The 22802-nt window shown below is 35.8% G+C and overlaps 1 protein-coding gene across 1 annotated transcript; it reads right to left on the bottom strand.

The window, feature by feature from the left end:
* Nucleotides 1-17696: 17696 nt before the first annotated feature.
* Nucleotides 17697-21840, bottom strand: LOC141392477 (succinyl-CoA:3-ketoacid-coenzyme A transferase, mitochondrial-like). Its single transcript, XM_073965415.1, has 6 exons — nucleotides 21769-21840; nucleotides 19289-19487; nucleotides 18844-19230; nucleotides 18200-18783; nucleotides 17965-18132; nucleotides 17697-17840 (listed from the first exon to the last, which is right to left on the bottom strand). The coding sequence occupies exons 1-6, from the start codon at nucleotides 21838-21840 to the stop codon at nucleotides 17697-17699; spliced, it is 1554 nt and encodes a 517-aa protein (XP_073821516.1).
* Nucleotides 21841-22802: the final 962 nt, after the last annotated feature.

The raw sequence follows: 22802 nt of genomic DNA, 5'->3' as shown, positions 1-22802 counted from the left end.
CAGGATGGTTTTTTTTCAAGAGAAAAGAATTTCATATGTTCCCGTTCTTGCGTTGCGTTCTTTTTTATAGAAGAAACTTCCTTGGTATCAGGCATTAGTCCTTTCAATCTTCCTTTTTCCATCTAAAATATAAAAAAGAAAAACATCCTTAAAAAGTAAAGGTGTCTTTTAGTTTTATACAATTTTATAAGATCCATTTAACAGCAGCCAGTTCATGTTTTTTTCTTGAGAAATTTTTTCTATAGAAAAAACCGTATTGAGTAACTCTATAGAAAAAATTTCCTCAGGTGAGGATAGTTTTTCTATATAAAAAAGTTCTTCATGTCCCTGAGGATGGTTTTTTTCCTGTAGAAAAAAATCCTCAAGTCCGTGAGGATAGTTATACGCTACGCCACTATGTGGAAAGGGTATTATAAGTTTGTTTTGGTAAAAATTCATGTAACACCGCGAAATATTCGTCGGAGACCCCCAATGTGGTATACCAATCTTCATATCTCGGCGAGATAAAGCGATTTTGAGATGTGTGTCCGTCCGTCCGTCCGTGTGTCCGTCTGTCCATTATAAATTGTAATCAAACTCCAGGCCGGAATTATGGACCGATCGGAGGTCGGTTTCACATCAGAATAGATCTCTATTTTAATTGGTGATGATCGTAAAATATTTAGCGGGTGAAATGGACCAAAAACTGAATTTTTATCCGATTTTGTAGATGATCTGTAGGTCGCAATAATAGTCCGATCGCCTCGAAATGTTAAATAAGGTAAGAGTATATGACAAAGAAGAAGCTTGCAATTTGAGATGGCGATCAGATAATATTTAGAGGGTAAAATGGACCACAACTTTTGTGTGAAAATTGTGAACATTTTTAATGTACAGCATATATCTTTTTTCTTGGGAGAGACATCCCGGGCAAGTAAGCTATACTTGGAAGAGGAACGCTTGGCCTTTCTATTGACTTCAATTGTGTTGGTGTATATGATAAGATAACAGAGTTACAGCCTGATATACCCAGTTATTTGTTTGTAGTCATAAACACATAGAGTTCGCAATTATAGCTCAATAATCACGAAATTTTGCACGTGGTAAAAGTTTAGATAGAAGAAGATGCCTACAATTTTGGATGATGATCTGATATTATTTAGCGGGTGAAATGAACCATTACTTTTGTATGAAAAATCAAAAAAAAATATATTTTATTTCCTGGAAGACATAACCGGCAATGTAGCCTACATATGGAAAAAGAACTACTGACCTTTCCTTCTGATGCAAATTGCAATAACGAGTCTGCTAGATAACGGGCCTACTGCTTAATATATAATGTCACATTGCAAATTACATGGTGCACTAACGTTTTAATTGTCCAATTGGATTTTTATACATACGTTGTAGCATGGGTAGCTTTGCCACCTTTTTGCAAAACGATTCCGCAACCAGGCAAAATCATTATTATTTAAGCTTGATGTGATACGGTAGCAGAATCCACAAAGTTATTTCTTACAATAAGTTTATTTGTTTCATAAAGAAATTTTGATTTCTGAAAAGCTAATTCCCGGTGGTAAAGGTGTAGGGTATCACATGGTCGGACCCGTCCGACTATAGCCTTGACTTACTTGTTTTTTTTTTCTATAGAAAAAAATTGATCAAGTCCATGAGGATAGTTTTGTCTATGGAAAAATTTCATCAGGTCCCTGAGGATGGGTTTACCTTTAGAAAACTTTCCTTGAGTCCCTTAAGATGGTTTTTCTATAGAAAAATTTCCTCAAGTCCCTGAGGATATTTATACCCTCAGCCTTTAGGCTAAAGAGAGTATTTACACTTTGATACGACCAAAAATGTGCCTCATCGAAATAATGGTTTTAGACCCCAAGTATGTTTGTACGATATCCGTTTCAGACAATTTTGAGTAGATCTAGCAATGTCCGTCCGTCTGTCTGTCTGTCTGTCTGGCTGGCTGGTGCGCACTATAACTCTCGAACGGATCAATCGATTCGGTTCAAATTTTGGGTATCGAAATATTTTGTCCAGATTCGATTTAAGTTCGAAGATGGGCTATATAGGTCCACTCCTTCAGGTACCTCCCCCACAAATGTTAAAAAATTGTCGCAAAACTTGTGCGCACGATAACTCTTGTAGGGAATAACCGATTTGGTCCATACTTTGCACATCGTGTAATTTCTACTAAACTTAGATTAGGTTCCAATTTGGACTCAATCGGTCCACTCCTTCGGGTACCTCCCACACAAAATCTCGGAAAGGTTCAGTTTAGGGCCTGGTCTCGAATCGCATTGATTTTTGTTTACGCAAGTTGTATTCGCTGTCCTCTATACGACGCTGTAAGTTTCATTAGGGGCAAGTCCATACTTCCTGAGAAAATAGCCTGAAAGTTACAAAAAACCCTATGACACCGTGTGTAGTGGTTGGAGCGCAAGATAACTCTCGAACGGATCTGCCGATTCGGTCCAAAATTTGGCTTTCGCAATATTTTGTCCAAACTTAGTTCAAGTTCAAAGATGGATTATATCGGTCCACTGCTTCCGGTACCTCCCCACAGAAGTTCGAAAATATTCGGAAAAATTGTGGGCACGATAAATCTTGATGGGAGTGACCATACTTTACACATTCTCATAATATCTACCAGATATAGATCAGGTTCGAATATGGACTATATTTGTCCACTCCATCCCGTACCTCCCACACAAAATTTTGGATAAGTTCACTTTAAGACCTGCTATTGAATCACTTTGATTTTTGTTGAAGCAACTTACATTCGCTGCCTCAATTACGATGGTAAAAGTTGTTTCAAAGGCAAGTCCATACTTCTTGAGAAAACAGCCCGACTGTTGTAAAAACCGCCTATGGCACCCCCATGGTCTATGTCAGATCTTTACTTTAATCCTAATCAACATTTTTGTCGGTTCATACGAGACCAAAATTTTGAAACCCCCTAAATACATAAGTTTTTTGTGAAAAAATTTTTTCAATTTGCACAGGCTGAGGGTATATCTCTGTCGGCAAAGCCGACTGATACTTATTTACTTGTTTTTCTATTTAAACAGTTTCCTCAACTGCCTGAGTATGGTTTTTCTGTAGAAAATTGTTCTCGATTCTCGGAGGATGTTTTTTTTCTATAGAAAACATTTTTTTCATTTACCTCAAAATGGTTTTTTCAAGAGAAAAATTCTTTATGCCCCCGGGGTTGATTCTTTTTTTTATAGAAGAAACTTCCTTAGTATCAGGCATTAGCCATTTCAATTTTTCCCATTTTCCCTATAAAATAAAAACAGAAAATATCCATGGAAAGTAAAAGTTGCTTCATTCATATGTCCCCAGGATGCATGTTGCCTGTAAGTTTTATACAATTTTAAATGATCCATTTAACAGCAGCCAGTTCATGTTTTTTTTCATGCTTTCACTTGTCTCCCGTTATGTTACAGCTTAATTAAGTCAATATATTATGTCTATTTTAAGGCAAGAGTGGCACTGTTTATAGCTGACGTTTTTGTTGGAACATTTAAAAATCTTTTGTTTGTGGATTTATATTTTTGGTATTGTCTCTGTGTGTTTTTTAGTATTTTTTTTTTGTAGTGAATTCACAACAGGGGAGCCATTATTTTACTTCATTAAACTACAATTCTTCTTGAACAAAAACGAACGCACAAGGAGAAGAGGCCACTCCTTTCCAACACCCAGACGAACAATAAAGTGAGAATATGACTGATAACAGTGGCTAGGAAGCAGGAAACTAAAATAATAATGTTGTTCACTACGAACAGGTTCAATTGCTCCGTTTCATTGAAAAGCGGTTCTGAATAGATCGGCCAATAGGATCAGTTTTTAGGAAGGGAGAAAGCTACCTAAACTTGTTCATGCCACTGTTTTCCGCACTCCAAACAAACAACAAGTTGTGGCAATCTAAAGCACAGACAATGGCTTTTGGTTTACCAACAAATGACAGGGGGACAATAATAACAAAACAAACAAACAATATGAAGAAACAACAAGAACAACATCAATAAACATGGCAAGAAATAAAACCACATAAAATGCCACTATTACAAAATATATAAAACCATGCGCCCATAGGCACATCCACTAATACAAACAAAGTACCCACTCACTTACAAATACTATTGTTACTCTCCGATGGGTCAATATATGTAATAAACAGGAAAACAAGGACAATTGTTTATAACAATACCAACGAGAAACAACAATCGCTGAACAAAAAAAAAAAAAAATAATTGAATGAACAACCGAACCAAAGTAATAAAACATGGCATTGTAAATAGCCGTATGTCATTGTTTATTTTTATGTCTAACTGTGGGTTTTGTTTTGTGTTTGTGTATGACCGCAACATATCCCTGACCATGGATTATGAAGCTCCTTTCCAATGCCAACAAATCTTTGAAAAAAAAACCAAACAAACAGAAGAGGTTTCCATTATGCCGTTCGTTCACTCATATCCGGTACGATTGGTTAAGAAGAGGATATTCATTTATACTATCGCTGCCAATGCTGCCGCTTATCGCTGATGGTCTATGGTCCAAAAATACGGATAGCTAGCTAACAAACTTCTGTCAATTCCCACAATTTAACCCGCAGACGGAACTATTTAAGATTTACTTAGTTCCCAGTCCATGGTTGTTATGCCTTCCTCCCACATCTTGGCAGTATTTGTTCTTTTTCCAAAGAGCCAAGAGTCCCACAATAACAACAATAGCCTACAATCGTTTCTTTTTGTTCTCCTTAATTTGTCTATTTCCGTTTCCGTGACGCAAATGTCATTTCATTGGTTACAATGCAGTCTTTATATTTTCGTTCTTTACGGCTTCTCTGTGCGTTAGCGTGTTTTTCTTGTTGTTGCTGTTGTGTTTGTTTAAGTCTCATTGTCCAGTGCTTAGTGTGGCTGTTTTTCTTTTCCATTATTTCCTCAACAATTGTATCTTGAAAATCTCTGGACAATGGAAGTATAATTTCTTTAGTTTAGCCTAGATTGAATTAAGTATAGCCAGACTGTCTTTCTTTTCGGGACAGTACAAATTAATTTATTTTTATATCGGAATTTTATTACACACACATACTTTTAGTTTTATTGCTTGTTATTATATTCAATTTACTGTGTAATGAAGTAGGTAGTAAGAATATAAAAAGGAGGAATAGTATATAAAACGCTAAGAGGTGAAATTTAAGGATTTCAGGATGATGCAATTTATAGTCCCCTATAAACGTGGATTTGGTAAAGATTTTTAGCAGGACTCAAATATGGCAGTAAGCATTGATTTTTCAAAGATTTTTAAGAGGACTCAATGACGACAGCAAACGTGGATTTTTTAATGATTTTTAGGAGGATTTAATGACGACAGCAAACGTGGATTTTTTGAAGATTTTTAGGAGGACTCAATGACGACAATAAAAGTGGATTTTTTAAAGTTTTTAGGAGGACTCAGTGACGACAACAATCGTCGATTTTTTAAAGATTTTTAGGAGGACTCAATGACGACAATAAACGTGGATTTTTTGAAGATGTTTAGGCGGATATATAATGACGACAATAGACGTGGATTTTTTAAAGATTTGTAAGAGGACTTAATGACGACAACAAGCGTGGATTTTTAGAGATTTTTAAGAGGAATCAATGACAACAATAAGCGTGGATTTTTTAAAGATTTTTAAGAGGAATCAATGACAACAATAAGCGTGGATTTTTTAAAGATTTTTAAGAGGAATCAATGACAACAATAAACGTGGATTTTTTAAAGATTTTTAAGAGGAATCAATGACAACAATAAGCGTGGATTTTTTAAAGATTTTTAAGAGGAATCAATGACAACAATAAGCGTGGATTTTTTAAAGATTTTTAAGAGGAATCAATGACAACAATAAGCGTGGATTTTTTAAAGATTTTTAAGAGGAATCAATGACAACAATAAACGTGGATTTTTTAAAGATTTTTAAGAGGAATCAATGACAACAATAAGCGTGGATTTTTTAAAGATTTTTAAGAGGAATCAATGACAACAATAAGCGTGGATTTTTTAAAGATTTTTAAGAGGAATCAATGACAACAATAAGCGTGGATTTTTTAAAGATTTTTAAGAGGAATCAATGACAACAATAAGCGTGGATTTTTTAAAGATTTTTAAGAGGAATCAATGACAACAATAAGCGTGGATTTTTTAAAGATTTTTAAGAGGAATCAATGACAACAATAAGCGTGGATTTTTTAAAGATCTTTAAGAGGACTCAATTGCGATAATAAAAGTGGATTTTGGGCGTTATGTCCGCTGCCCTTTGCGGACATAACTCCCAAAATTCGTTGGGAGTTATGTCCGTGAAGCAAAGCGGACATAACACCCAAAAAAATGGCGGACATAACTCCCAACGATTTTTTTCTTAATTTACAAATTATTTCTTTGCTTAATTTTGAAATTTATAGTTATAAATTATAGAGTAGAAGTTAGAATGTAAGCGGAATTATACATTTGAAAAGGCCTAAGTGCCAACCACTATCGAAGTATCCACAACATCCTCCTGATTTCATAAAATTATTTAAAAACGAAAATATGCCCGAAATTATGTAAGTAGCAGTTAGGAGAAGTTTTAAATTGTAAAAACATTTGTTAAGAAAATCGCGCTATTTTTTCAAAAATATTTTCGTTTTTCAGAAAGTATTTGAATATTTGTAAAAAATCTCGAGATTTTTGTTTTCAAAAATATTTTCGACTTTTTATCTCCTTTAATTGTGAACATATTTTTGAACACTTTTACAACAACTTTTTATTTTCTTAAATTGTGAAAATATTTTTGTAAAAAATCGCAATATTTTTTAAAAAACTTTTTATCTTCTTAAATTGTGAAAATATTTTTGTAAAAAAATGCGCGATTTTTTTCAAAAATAGTTTCGCCTGCGGCGCTTTTCGTTTTTCAGAAAGTATTTGAATATTTTTACAAAAACTTTTTATTTTCTTAAATTTGAAAATATTTTTGTAAATATATTTTTTCAAAAATATTTTCGCCTGCGGCGCTTTTCGTTTTTCACAAAGTATTTGAATATTTTTTATATTTTTTACAAAAACTTTTTATAATCTTAAATTGTGAAAATATTTTTGAAAAAATCGCGCGATTTTTTACTGCGGCGCTTTTTTTTCAGAATGTATTTGAATATTTTTATAAAAACTTTTTATCTTCTCAAATTGTGAAAATATTTTTTAAAAAATCGCGCGATTTTTTCAAAAATATTTTCGCCTGCGGCGCTTTTCGTTTTTCAGAAAGTATTTGAATAGTTTTACAAAAACTTTTTATTTTCTTAAATTGTAAAAGATTTTTGTAAAAAATCGCGCGATTTTTTTCAACAATATTTTCGCCTGCGGCTCTTTTCGTTTTTCAGAAAGTATTTGAATATTTTTACAAAAACTTTTTATCTTCTTGAATTGTGAAAATATTTTTTGTAAAACATCGTGCGATTTTTTCCAGAAAGTATTTGTGAATTTTAACAAAAACTTTTTATTTTCCTGTAGGCAGCATTTTTCGTTTAAAATAGGTTTAAAGGCAAATTTTGAATATAGTTCGATTTGAGATGGCTACTACTTATTTTGTACTTAATTTTCTTAAAAATTTTAAATCAATTATAAATTTTTTATGAAATGAAAAATGCATATGAACATAGAGCTAATTTTTATTTGTTATACCCTACACCACTATGTGGAAAGGGTATTATAAGTTTGTTTTGGTAAAAATTCATGTAACACCGCGAAATATTCGTCGGAGACCCCCAATGTGGTATACCAATCTTCATATCTCGGCGAGATAAACCGATTTTGAGATGTGTGTCCGTCCGTGTGTCCGTCTGTCCATTATAAATTGTAATCAAACTCCAGGCCGCAATTATGGACCGATCGTCACGAAATTTGGTATGGAGGTCGGTTTCACATCAGAATAGATCGCTATTTTAATTAGGGATGATCGTGAAATATTTAGCGGGTGAAATGGACCAAAAACATAATTTTTATCCGATTTTGTAGCTGCTCTGTAGGTCGCAATAATAGTCCGATCGCCTTGAAATTTTAAATAAGGTAAGAGTATATGACACCGAAGAAGCATGAAATTTGAGATGGCGATCAGATAATATTTAGAGGGTTAAATGGACCAAATCTTTTGTGTGAAAATTGTGAAAAATTTTAATATACAGCTTATATCTTTTTTCATGGAAGAGATATTCCGGGCAAGTAAGCTATACTTGGAAGAGGAACGCTTGACCTTTCTATTGATTATAATTGTGTTGGTGTACATGATAATATAACAGAGTTACAGCCTAATATACCCAGTTATATGTTTGTAGTGTTATCATAATCGCGTTAGAGTTCGCAATTATAGCTCAATAATCACGAAATTTTGCACGAGGTAAAAGTTTAGGTAGAAGAAGATGCTTACAATTTTGGATGATGATCTGATATTATTTAGCGGGTGAAATGGACCATTGCTTTTGTATAAAAAATACGAAAAAATAGTTTTGGTCTATATTTTATTTCCTGGATGGCATGTGCCGTCAAAGTAGACTACATATGAAAATAGAACTACTGATCTTCCCCCTGATGTAAATTTCAATCACTTGTCTGCTAGATACCGGGCCTACTTCTTAATATATATTGTGTTTTGTGTAGAGAACCACATTTTCTTTCCATGCTACAAATTGTCCCTATCATGACAGAAATCCAGTGTTTGCATTATTGCAAATTACGTGAAGCCATAGCGTGTTAATTGTATTTTTGGATTTTTTATACATACATATATTGCAGCATGGGGTCGCTTCGCCACTTTTTGTCAAAATGTTCTCGATGTCGCTACCGTTAAAGTTTTTTTGAAGTACTATTTTTCTTGAAGGCACCGTCGATGTACATCGTATACAGCTTCCATACCGCTAAACTTTTTACAACTCTAATCTGCGATATTTTCAAAAACGTTTTCGCATTTTTTTTAATTTTTTCAGTTGCCGTTTCCGCTGTTCTAGTGGATGGATTATCACTCTATGACTGATTTATATGATTCGGAACTAAAATATCGCGGGTTACCAGCACACTCAAAAGAAAATTGTAAATACTCTACCCAAAAAATAGGGTTTTTAGAAAAAATATTGCACTAAATATTGGCTTTAGCAGTAAATTACTGTGATGCGGTGTGGACTACATAGTCAATATACATATCAAATTATGGGTAATCGCGAGTACTTTAATCCTATTATTGGTTTTCTGAAATACGACGTGTTTTACCTATTCTTATTCATTTACGCGGTCATAACTTCCACGCAAATTAAATTTTGTTGTAAAATTTTTGAGTTTTGTTCAAAAACACTTAATTTGATCAAGCAATAGTCATAGGTACTGGTAAACTACAATAGCTCGCGTATTATAATAGTGCAAACCTGGGCTTCATGGAAAATAAATTGTTTGTCTTTCACTCATATAAAAGTTTATATCACAATGATGTAATTGTTCCACAAACATCCCATAAGGGACAAGGGAGACTTCTCTCATATCAATGAGTGCACCCCGATTCATATTAGCTCAATGAAATGGGAGTCCGAATCGCCGAGTCCGAACGGCGTGTCTAAGACACCACTTTTGTAGAGAAGTTTTACATTCTCAAGAAATGTCGCCAACATTACTGAGGGGTATTTTGCCACCGTTGAAAAGTGTTTTGATGTTGCCTGGCCGTGGAATCGAACCCACGACCGTATATGTGCAAGGCGCGTGTGCATACCATTGCACCACGGTGGCACCCAATGATATCACCCTGAAAAGCATGGCACAAGTGCACAATTTTTGGACAATATATCTTTAATAATTTCACAATTGTCCCTTTGACAATTTTTATATAGCATTTGTAGTGTTCAATAAATTGGAGGAGTGTCATTGTAACTGGGAATATTTGTACTCCAAAAAAGAACCTTATGTTCAAAGAAAATTGCACAAACATTTCCTGGCCAGGCAACATAAATTGTTCAACCCCTCAGTAATGTTGTCGACATTTTCTGAGTACTTTAGTCATTTCTCTACAAGTGGTATCTTATGACACGCCGTTAGCATTCGGCCATTAACTGTAGGTCCCATATCATTGAACCAATATGAATCGGGGTGCACTCATTGATATAAGAGAAGAAAATTTGTTCCATAAAGGAATTTTGATTTGTTGAATCCTAATTCCCAGGGGTAGTGGTGTATGGTATCACATAGTCGGCCCCGTCCGACTATATCCTTTGCTTACTTGTTTTCTTATACATTTGAAATAAAAATTGTATTTAAATAAAAATCACTTAAATTTTAAAAACGGACATAACTCCCATTGGGACTTATGTCCGCTAAGGGGGGTCGGACATAGCTCCCAAAAAATTTGGGAGTTATGTCGGCAAACCAAGGCGGACATAACTCCCAAAATCGTGTTGAGAGTTATGTCCGTTGGGAGTTATGTCACGGCACCAAATTGGATTTTTAGGAGGACTCAAATATGACAAAAAGCGTGGATATTTTAAAAATTTTTAAGAGGACTCAATGATGACAAAAAGCGTTGATATTTTAAAGATTTTTACGATTTTAAGTCAATAGCCGTGGATTTTTAAAGATTTTTAGGAGAATTCAATAAAATTTTAGGAATGCCTCCCCGTAGTGTAACCTAGGGAACTACCTGAAACATCCTTTATAGGTATCGGCCAGATACATGCCGCATTCACTTAAGAACGATAGAAACTTGTGTTCGGAGTCCATGAGAAAAACCATCCATGAGAATACTGAGTATCGGTAACAAGAATTTGAGCCAGCATGTTTGATTCCAATATTGGCGGCTATGAAAATTCCACAGAGCCAATCCTAAACGACTGCAGCGAGTGTTTTCCACCTAGCCAACGATAGACAATAATATTTCGGCTGAAGATCAATAAGGCAGCATGAGTTGATGGGATGCCTAGCAAAATTTTCACGACCGGTGGTGACATATTGATAAGGAGTATCAGTTGATTTGCAAAATTTGGTTGGTAGAATGCATACCCAACGACTGGTACCTATAACCGTCTGGGCGAGTTTTCTCTTTTATTGAGTTTCTTGAAATAAAGGACGAAAAGGGCATGGAAGGAAGCAAGTTAAAAAGTCTCAATGTTCTACGGAAAAAATCTTCATTCGATTTCACTGAAGACATGTCATAATGAGGTAAAACAAAAAGCAAGAGTGAACAAAAATATAACGGCAATTTCTGCCTCGTTTAGGATCTCCAGCAAAAAATTCCTCACGCCATAACTGAAAAGTTCGACGGCGGGTCTGCCCTTTTGGGTTCTGTATATACTCAAGAGTTTTCATTCCCAAAAGTAATTTTCCGCACATCAGACCTTGAGCTTCATTTTGTTGCGCAGTGTTATCGGCCACTGAATTACTATTTCGGACGCTGGGGAGGTGTAAAGCCTAAAGAGCCTTTGCTACGGCTGACAAAATCGCTATCGGTCTGTATGATTACCTTTTTTCTGGCTTGCATCTACCCTGTTCATTTTCCATCTTTCGGGAACGATGTAGGTATCTAGCGGCAGTTTGAGAACTTTGTGTTAAACTCAACTTCTGGCTCATCCGGTTGTTTCAGAATTACCATGTAGATTCCGCGAGGGGCCAAAGCTTTGGATATTATAGCGTTCCTAATGGCATTTGCATCATCGCCCATTGTAAATTGTGGTGGTTCCTTCTCGACAGGAAGATATCTAATGCGTTGTTCGCCAATTCAATAAATTGCGTACCACTTCGAATTATTCAGAGTTGTTACTGTTTTCTTCCCAGAGTTCAAGAGTGACTAAACTGTTTGCCAGAATTCACTAATTCCGGTTTCAAATGTTGCAAGATGATCTAGCCACTAATCCACTTTTGTGCACTGACCAACCTGTCAACCTGGCTGCAGCAGTGATAATGCCCGGAACGTCCTTGGTAGTTTTCTGAAGCGGTAATTGGTGTCTTTTAGAAATTAGGTCAATTATCTTTCAAATTATAGCTGGAATAGAGACGTTCAGATGTGATGGAGATGGTATGACCTATGATCAATGATGACGGTTGCCGAGCAACGTCATTTGTTAGACTAGATAACACGATGATTATTTCTGACGAACCGTGACCGTTCAAAACGTATACATATCTATTAATCTGCTCAGTCCATAGTATAGTATCGATGTGGAGAGTTTAAATCCCACAATGCAAAAAATATCACTCTGGAAATCGGGAGGACATCCATAGGAAAGGTGTCGCTGTAATTGTTGGCAATAGCATAATCCCCTATGTAGCCGGATGTGTTCACATGTCTGAAAAAACTATGATGTTAAAAATTATGGCAAAGCCACTAAATCTTAATATAATTCAAGCATATGCTCCTACATGCGATTCAAGCAACGAGCAACTGATAAAAACGACGAAGTCCCGAAATGCGAGAAATATATGGGAGCAACACAATTTGGGTTTAAAGAAGGAATGGGTACAAGTATTAATTCAACAAGTAAAAAAGTATCAGTCGGCTTTGCCGACAGAGGTATACCCTCAGCCTGTGTATATTGAAACAATTTTTTCACAAAAAACGCATGTATTTAGGGAGTTTTAAAAATTTTGGGCGTTTGAACTGACAAAAATGTTGATTAGGATTAAAGATCAAAAGTTTTGCGGAGGAGATACTAAAAAGAATGGATCTCCAGCCACTACATATGGTACCATAGGGGTTTTTTACAACTTCAGGGATGTTTGCTCAAGAAGTATGGACTTGCCCCTGAAAAAAACTTTTACCATCGCAATTGAGGCAGGGAATGCAAGTTGCTTCAACAAAAATCAAAGTGATTCGAAAGCAGGTCTTAAAGTGAACATGTATCCGAAATTTTGTGTGGGAGGTACCGGATGGAGTGGACAAATATAGTCCATATTTGAACCTGATCTATGTCTGGTAGATATATTAGGATGTGTAAAGTATGGTCCAATTCGGCCACTCTCTTCAAGAGTTATCGTACGCACAATTTTTCCGAACATTTTTGAACTTTTGTGGGGGAGGTACCTGAAGGAGTGGACCGATAAGGCTTATCTTCGAACTTAAACTATATTTGGACAAAATATTACTAAGGTCAAACTTTGGACCGAATCGGCAGACATGTTCGAGAGTTATTTTGCCCTCCAACCTCCTCCCACGGTGTCATAGGGTTTTTTTTGCAACTTTCAGGCTATTGTCTCAGGAAGTATGGACTTGCCCCTAATAAAACTTATACCGTCGTATGGAGGGCAGTAAATACAAGTTCCTAAAGTAAAAATCAAAGCGATTCGAGAGATGGTCCTAAACTGAACTTTTCCAAATTTTTGTGTGGGAGGTACCCCACGGAGTAAACCGATTGAGTCCATATTAAAACCAGATCTAAGTCTGGTACACGCTCCACGATGGGCAAAGTATGGACGAAATCGGTTACTCCCTTCAAGAGTTATCGTGCGCACAAATTTTCCGAACATTTTCCAACTTTTGTGGGGGAGGTACCGGAAGGAGTGGACCGATATAGCTCATCTTCGAACTTTAACTAAGTTTGGGCAAAATATTACGAAAGCCAAAAACGGTTCATCCGTTCGAGAGTGCGCTCCAGCCAGTCAGACAGGCAGACGGACGGACATTGCTCAATCGACTCCAAATTGTCTGAAACACATTTCGTCCAAACATACTTGGGGTCTAAAACCATTATTTCGATGAGGCACATTTTGCCCGTATGAAAGTGTATATACCCTCGTTAGCATAAATGCTGAGGGTATAAAAATACAGGGATATGCAAAAATACGTATTTTTATGTTTTGTGGACTACGAAAAAGCTTTTGACACAGTCCAACATGACAAGCTTATCGAAATTCTTAAGTCAATAGGAATTGCTGGAAAGGAGTTAAGATGTATACAAAACTTATATTGACCATCCTCAGGGACCTGAGGAAATTTTTTCTGTAGAAAAAAAACCATCCTCAGAGACCTGAGGATATTTTTTCTATAGAAAAAAACCATCCTCAGGGACCTGAGGAAATTTTTTCTATAGAAAAAAACCATCCTCAGGGACCTGAAGAAATTTTTTCTATAGAAAAAAACCACCCTCAGGGACCTGAGGAAATTTTTTCTATAGAAAAAAAAACCATCCTCAGGGACCTGAGGAATTTTTTTCTATAGAAAAAAAAACCATCCTCAGGGACCTGAGGAATTTTTTTCTATAGAAAAAAAAACCATCCTCAGGGACCTGAGGTATAGCCTGCATAGAACAATACCTCCCGATTTTCAGTTTTTTAAGGGTTTTAATATTTTTTTTTTGGTAAAAGTACCTACCGATTTTCGGTTTTTTGAGGATTTTAGCTACAATTTTTAGCCGAACAACCTTCAGTTTGAGATTTTTATTCTCTGTGGTCACCAAACTTCTTCACCACAAATTGTCAACACAGGTCCATATTTTGGTATAGGCCGCTATGGTTGTACCATATCTGCCGATGTTAGGTGTATTCAGGAATTTACATCTGTTACCCGAACTATTTGTAATTTTACATGTGATATTCCTTGTGGTCACAAAAATTCTCAACCAAAAATTTTTAACAAAGGTCCACACTTTAATATAGCCTCCAAATAATGGTACCTCCACACTGAAGAAATTTTTCGATTTTATTTTTATGAATTTGGAAATCATTTTTGAGAAAAGAAGGCAAAATCTCATAGCCCTAGTGTTCATAAATATATGAATATAGTGAAAGCGTGCTGTAGCCATTTAGCTTGATCTAAATGATTAAGCATTAATGGGTTGAGACAACAAACATTAAAGTATTTTTAGCATTTAGCATAACCTTTCAATAAGCCTTTCACTATAAATATGAATCTATTTTTAGATTCAAATAGAACAAAAGTGATAACCCTCTAAGCAGCTTGAATACATTGACATTGTCCATGAATGAAGACGCGCAAAGCTAGTGGGCACGTACACATAGTGATAAGTGCATAGTATAAGATAGCCTAAAATTTCTATTTGAGCATAGAACTTTAGTCGAGTATTATTTCAAATATAATCGGAAATAAAAAATAATAAACAATAGCCAAAGGTCTATAAAACTCTTCCCAGAGTGACTTAACTGTTTGCCAGAATTCACTAATTTCCTTTCCAAATGTTGCAAAATGATCTAGCCACTTATTTCACTTGTGTGGACTGACCAACCTGTCAACCATGCCTGGAACGTCCATGGCAGTTTTCTGAAGCGGTGATTGGTGTCTTTTAGAAATTAGGTCAATTAGCTTTCCAATCATAGCTGGAATAGCAACGTTCAGAAGTGATGAAGTCGGCGGTCTGATGATGGAGATCGTTGTATGGGGATGGTATGACCTAACATTAATGACGGGTTGCCAAGTGACGTCATTTGTCAGAAAAGATGACACGATGATTATGGCTGACGAACCGTGACCGTTCAAAACGTATATGTATAAATTTCCTCTGACTATACTATATGTGCATTAAATTCCTTAGGATCAGTCGGTTATGACCTTCCAAAATCGGGATAGTTCTGAACATATAACCACGTACGTATAACATATAACGGTACCTTCCGATTTTAAATATTTTGAAGTTTGTGGCTTTAATATCCATCCTACCAAAATGGCTGAAATTTGGCATTTAGTCTTTACTGGGGATATAAAACTTTCCACTTGACATTTGTCGGTATGGGTCCACGTCTTTATATAGCGCTCATAGAACGGGTACTAAATGGGGCCAAAATGGCTGAAATTTGGTATTTATTTTTCGTTGGTGGTATACAACTATCAACCTGAACTTTTTCGGTATAGGTCCACGTCTTCTTATAGCCTCCATAGAACAGCACTTCCCAATTTTCGATATTTCGAGGTTGTGACCTCAATATCCTATCAAAATGGCTGAAATTTGTGGGTATAGGCACACGCCTTCACATGCAGAGCGGTAATACCCGGTTTATATATAACCGGATTTAACAAACCGACTGGGTTTTAAATGTCAATTCCATTGCTTATATTTCAAACAAATCCTCATAAAGAAGGTTAACCCTGCAAAAAGCTCTAATATAAACAGCATATAACTCCCGATTTTCGGTATTTTGAAGTTTTTGGCCACAGTATCCCACCGAAATTGCTGAAAATTGCTATTTATTGTTCGTTGGTGATATAAAACTTTTTACCTGAAATTTATCGGTTTAGGCCCACGCCTTCAGATAGCCATTATAGAACGGTAGCTCCTGATTTTCGGTATGTTGACGGATGTGGCTTCAATATTCCAACGAAATGGCTGAAATTTTGTGTTTAGTCTTCGTTGGTGGTAGAACATTTTTCACAGAAATTTATCTGTACAGGTCCATGTCTTCAGATAGTTCCTATAAAACGGTACCTCCAAATTTTCGGAATTTTGAAGGTTGTGGCCTCAACATTCTAACAAAATGGCTGAAATTTGTCATTTAGTCTTTGTTGGGGGTACAAAACCTCCACCTGACATTTGTCGGTATAGGTCCACGTCTTCATATTGAAAGGTACAACCCGATTTACGGTATTTTGAAGGTTGTGGCCGCAATATCTTAACAAAATGGCTGAAATGTTGTGTTTAGTCTTCGTTGGTGGTATAAAAATTCCACAGGAATTTATCGGTAGAGGTCCACGTCTTCAGATAACCTCCGAAGAACGTTACCTCCGATTTTCAATATTTTGAGGACGTGGCCTCAATATCCTACCAAAATGGCTGAAATTTGGTATTTGGTTATAAAAACCTGAAATTTATCGGTATAGGTCTTTGTTTTCAGATCGCCACCATAAAACGGTACTTCCGATTTTCAATATTTTGAGGTTGTGGGTTCAATATCCTACCAAAATGGCTGAAATTTGGTAGTTAGTCTCAATTGGGGGTATAAAACTTTCAACCTGAAATTTGAAATTTGAACGGTACCTGCCGATTTTCGGTATTTTCGGTATTGTGCCCTCGATATCCCACCGAAATGCCTGAAATTTGATATTTAGTTTTCATGGGTGGTATAAAACTATCAACCTGAAAATTTTCGGTATAAGTCCACGTCTTCAAATAGCCCCCATTGAACGGTACCTTCCGATTTTCGGTATTTTGATGGTTATGTCCTAAATATCCTTCCAAAATGGCTTACATTTATTGGAACTTCCTGATTTTTCAATGTTTTAGCCTCAATATCCCACCGAAATGGCGGAGATTTGGTATTTAGTCCTAGTTGTGTATACAACTTTTTACCTGAAATTTATCTGTATAGGTCCAAGTCTTCATATAGCCATCATAGAGCAGTACTAACGGTGGGTAGTAATCTTCCACACAGAAAATTTTCAGTATAAAGTGATTATCATCAGATAAAATATTATTCTCCTCCAAGGAATTAGACTTAGGTGAAGAGATTAGTAGTTACTATTTGTTCATATTTCTTTCAATACAGTTCGTGGTGGAGCGTATAAAAAGTTCGACGCGGCCGAACTTAATGCCGTTCTTACTAGATAATAATAATTTGATGTTTTGTATTATTACATTATATATTTATGTATTAAATTAATTATTAAATAACCTAAGTTTAACAATTATTATTTAACCTAAAACCTGTTTTGTCCATTAATCGGATAAAATACTTTCAATATAATATTACTATTCGGTACCAAATTTCATCAACAATATCTATTCATCTATTTGCGACATTTTCTTAATATTCGGTGAAACTTTAAACTTGGCTTCGGTGCAAGCGATAATATCATCAACGGTAAAACCTTCGGCAACTTCAGTTAGGGTCAGTCCAACACCTTTTTCGACTTCAAAAACAGCCTATAAATAAGAAAACAGATTTTGTTATAATAAGTAAGAAAGGCCCTAAGGGTCCTAATAATCTACCGTATTTTACATTGTGGTCAATGGAAGACGTAAACTGTCTGAGGCACCAACTACTTACCTTTTCCGTTATTATTAAATCGACCACTTCGCTTCCTGTCAATGGTAGCGAACATTTATGCTTAATTTTTGACGAGCCATTACGTGCATTGTGTTCCATACAAATAATAACTTTACTACCGGAGGCCACCAAATCCATGGCTCCACCCATGCCTTTGACTAGTTTACCCTAAAACAAGTTAATTTCAAAGCATATTAATTATAGTTACTCTAAATTTTTTGTTTGTCCTACTTACAGGTATCATCCAATTGGCCAAATCACCAGTTTCCGATACCTCCATTGCACCCAAAATTGTTAAATCCATGTGGCCACCACGAATCATGGCAAAACTTTCATCGGATGCAAAGAAAGAAGCACCCGGAACAATAGTTGTAGTATACGATCCAGCGTTAATTAAATCTGGATCTAACTGGTCCTTGGTGGGCAGTGGTCCCAAACCCAAAATACCATTTTCGGACTGCAACATAACACTCATGCCCTTGGGTATATAATTGGAGGATAGTACTGGTATACCAGTGCCCAAATTGGCATACATGCCATGACGGAATTCCATGGCTACACGCTTTGCAATACGTTCACGTACACGTTGGGCGGCAGTTGGTGGTTTCGATTTATCGTCAACATTTTCTCTGAGTGTCAGGTTATCCAAGGGTTTTTTATAGTTGGTACCCTTGATGAGACGTTTTACGTAAATACCGGGAACATGAATATGATCGGGATTCAAAGAGCCAGCAGGAACAATTTCCTCCACTTCCACAATGGTGACTTTAGCGGCACGGCACATGGGAGCATTGAAGTTGCGAGCAGCTTTGTTGAAAACTAATTCAAAATTTAAAAATGATTATCAATATAACAAACCTTTACCAGCTTATAACCTACTCAAATTCCCCATAGTATCAGCCACATGGGCCTTAACTATGGCATAATCAGCATACAGAGCTTCCTCCATGATATATTTTCTGCCATTGAACTCTTGCACAATTCTCGGTTTACTCGATATTTCGATGCTGCCATCTTTGGCATATTTAATGGGAGCACCACCTTCTTGTATCAAAGTTCTATAGCCAGTGGGAGTGAAAAATGCCGGTATACCAGCACCAGCTGCACGAATTTTTTCTGCCAGAGTTCCTTGTGGTGTTATATCGATGGCCAATTCACCGCTCAGATATTGCCTAGTCAATTCAGAGTTATTACCGAAAAATGAAATAATCATTTTGCTTAGCTGACGTGTTTGAAGCAATTTTCCCAAACCGTCATTATCGGTGCCTAGAAATTTTAAATTTTTATTATTTACCGTCATAATGTGTTACCAGCAATTACTTACCTGCATTATTGGCAACAGCTGTTAAATTTCGCACATTCATTTTTGTCAGAGCATCGATGAGATTTTCGGGATTGCCGCAAAGACCAAATCCACCAAAATGAATAGTGGCACCATCTTTAATATCCGCCAAAGCTTCTTCGGGTGTAGCATATATTTTATTACTTCCTGTTCTGCCAGTGGTGGAGTAGCATGCGATATTCTGAAAAACAAAGCGAATATATATGTTTGGGATGAACGGAAAATTGAATATACAGGAGCCAGAATGATGTTCGAAAAATCTACCACGCAGTCAAACATCAAAAAACCATCCCTTTGGGAAGTGAGGAAATTTTTTCTATAGAAAAAACCATCCTCAGGGACCTGAGGAAATTTTTTCTATAGAAAAAACCATCCTTAGGGACCTGAGGAAATTTTTTCTATAGAAAAAACCATCCTCAGGGACCTGAGGAAATTTTTTCTATAGAAAAAACCATCCTCAGGGACCTGAGGAAATTTTTTCTATAGAAAAAACCATCCTCAGGGACCTGAGGAAATTTTTTCTATAGAAAAAACCATCCTCAGGGACCTGAGGAAATTTTTTCTATAGAAAAAACCATCCTCAGGGACCTGAGGAAATTTTTTCTATAGAAAAAACCATCCTCAGGGACCTGAGGAAATTTTTTCTATAGAAAAAACCATCCTCAGGGACCTGAGGAAATTTTTTCTATAGAAAAAACCATCCTCAGGGACATGAGGAAATTTTTTCTATAGAAAAAACCATCCTCAGGGTCCTGAGGAAATTTTTCTATAGAAAAAAACATCCTCAGGGTCCTGAGGAAATTTTTTCTATAGAAAAAACCATCCTCAGGGTCCTGAGGAAATTTTTTCTATAGAAAAAAACATCCTCAGGGTCCTGAGGAAATTTTTTCTATAGAAAAAACCATCCTCAGGGTCCTGAGGAAATTTTTTCTATAGAAAAAACCATCCTCAGGGACCTGAGAAATTTTTTTCTATAGAAAAAACCATCATCAGGGACCTGAGAAATTTTTTTCTATAGAAAAAACCATCCTCAGGGACCTGAGAAATTTTTTTCTATAGAAAAAACCATCCTCAGGGACCTGAGAAATTTTTTTCTATAGAAAAAACCATCCTCAGGGACCTGAGAAATTTTTTTCTATAGAAAAAACCATCCTCAGGGACCTGAGAAATTTTTTTCTATAGAAAAAACCATCCTCAGGAACCTGAGGAAATTTTTTCTATTGAAAAACCATCCTCATGGACCTGAGGAAATTTTTTTCTATAGAAAATAAAAACATCTCCAGTATCCTGAGGAACTTTTTCTATAAAAAAAAAACATCCTCAGGGACCTGAGGAAATTTTTCCTATTTTTTCTATAGAAAAAACATCCTCAAAAAGACCATACGCAGGGACCTGAGAATGTTTTTTTTTTAAGAAAATACATAGTTTCTATACAAAAAGCCATCCTCAGGGACCTGGAAATTTTTTTCCAATAGAAAAACCATCCTCTGATGGGACTGAAGATTTTTTCTGTAAAAAAATGCTGAGAAAAAATGAGGAATTTTTTCTATAGAAAAAAAGGATCCTCAGGAACCTAGGATTTTTTTCTGTCATTCTCAGGGACCTGGAGAGTTTCTTTTTTCTATAGAAAAAAAACATTCTCAGGGACTGAGGATTTTTTTAAATAGAAATACCATTTACCGTGACCTGAGCTATTTTTTTGCTTTATAGGAAAAACCATCCTTAGGGACTGTAAGAATCTTTTGTATAAAAACCATCCTCATAGGCCTGAGAATTTTTTCTATAGGGAAAACCATCGTTAGGGACCTGAGTATGTTTTTATGAAAAAAAAAACATCCTCATGGACCCGGAGGAATTATTTTCAATGGAATATAATATCTTCACGGACCTGAGGATTTTTTTTCATGAGAATACCATACATTTTTTCGTTATAGAAATCATTTTTGTTTCTATAGAGAATTTTTCAGACCTGTGAGGATGGATTTTTCTATAGAAAAAAATCCTAAGGTCCCTCGGGATGGTGTGTTTCTAATGAAAAAAATCCGCGGAACCCTTAGAATGCTGTTTTCTAAAGAAAAATCCTAAGATCCCTGAGGATGCTGGTCTCTGAGGTTGGTGTTTTTCTATAGAAAAAACCCTTAAGTCCTTGAAGATGGTTTCATCTATAGATAAAAATCCTCAAATCCATGAGCATGGTTTTATTTATAGAAAACACCAACACAAAAATTGTTGTTTTCTGTAGAAAATAATTCCACATCTGTCTAAGGGTTTTTTTCTATAGAAAAAATGTATATGGTCCTTGAAGATGGTTTATCTGTGGAAAAAAATTGCGACGGTTCCTGAGGATATTTATTTTACAGGAGAAATTTCCTCAGGTCCCTGAGAATTGGTTTTTAATCCTTTAAGTACCACCAATGTCCATATCTTTACGTTCTTCCGAAACACATAATCCTTTTACTCACCTTGCAGGCTGTAATCTTATTGCAGGTACTGTGGAGAAGGAACACAGTACGTCTTACTTGTTGAGTTAACATTTTGTTGTAGTTTTTTTTCTAATTGCTAATAAGGAGCTGTGTTGCGTTGGTTAAGTGAACTGAACACCCAAACAGAACGAAAATTGAATCGAATGACCGATAAAGAGAAGACTAACGAGTGTGCCGTTTGCAATTTATATTTAAAGTAAAAGTGTCAATGAATAGTTTGTTTGAGTACCGCAGATAAAACAAAATTCAGTGCGTGGAAAATTGGTCATGTCATGCGTTCATAAACATATAAACATTAGGGTTATGACTATTTTATAACCTCGTATCCCTGTATATTTTGATGAGTTTTCACTTAAGATTAGATAAAATATTAATTATAAGGTGATTCGGGATGGTTTTTTCTATAGAAAAAATTTCCTCAGGTCCCTGAGGATGGTTTTTTCTATAGAAAAAATTTCCTCAGGTCCCTGAGGATGGTTTTTTCTATAGAAAAAATTTCCTCAGGTCCCTGAGGATGGTTTTTTCTATAGAAAAAATTTCCTCAGGTCCCTGAGGATGGTTTTTTCTATAGAAAAAATTTCCTCAGGTCCCTGAGGATGGTTTTTTCTATAGAAAAAATTTCCTCAGGTCCCTGAGGATGGTTTTTTCTATAGAAAAAATTTCCTCAGGTCCCTGAGGATGGTTTTTTCTATAGAAAAAATTTCCTCAGGTCCCTGAGGATGGTTTTTTCTATAGAAAAAATTTCCTCAGGTCCCTGAGGATGGTTTTTTCTATAGAAAAAATTTCCTCAGGTCCCTGAGGATGGTTTTTTCTATAGAAAAAATTTCCTCAGGTCCCTGAGGATGGTTTTTTCTATAGAAAAAATTTCCTCAGGTCCCTGAGGATGGTTTTTTCTATAGAAAAAATTTCCTCAGGTCCCTGAGGATGGTTTTTTCTATAGAAAAAATTTCCTCAGGTCCCTGAGGATGGTTTTTTCTATAGAAAAAATTTCCTCAGGTCCCTGAGGATGGTTT

This window comes from Musca autumnalis, unplaced genomic scaffold, assembly GCF_047663935.1.
Source record: "Musca autumnalis isolate F117 unplaced genomic scaffold, ASM4766393v1 scaffold_2, whole genome shotgun sequence".
Lineage (NCBI taxonomy): Eukaryota > Metazoa > Arthropoda > Insecta > Diptera > Muscidae > Musca > Musca autumnalis.
This window is presented reverse-complemented; position numbering and strand designations above follow the sequence as displayed.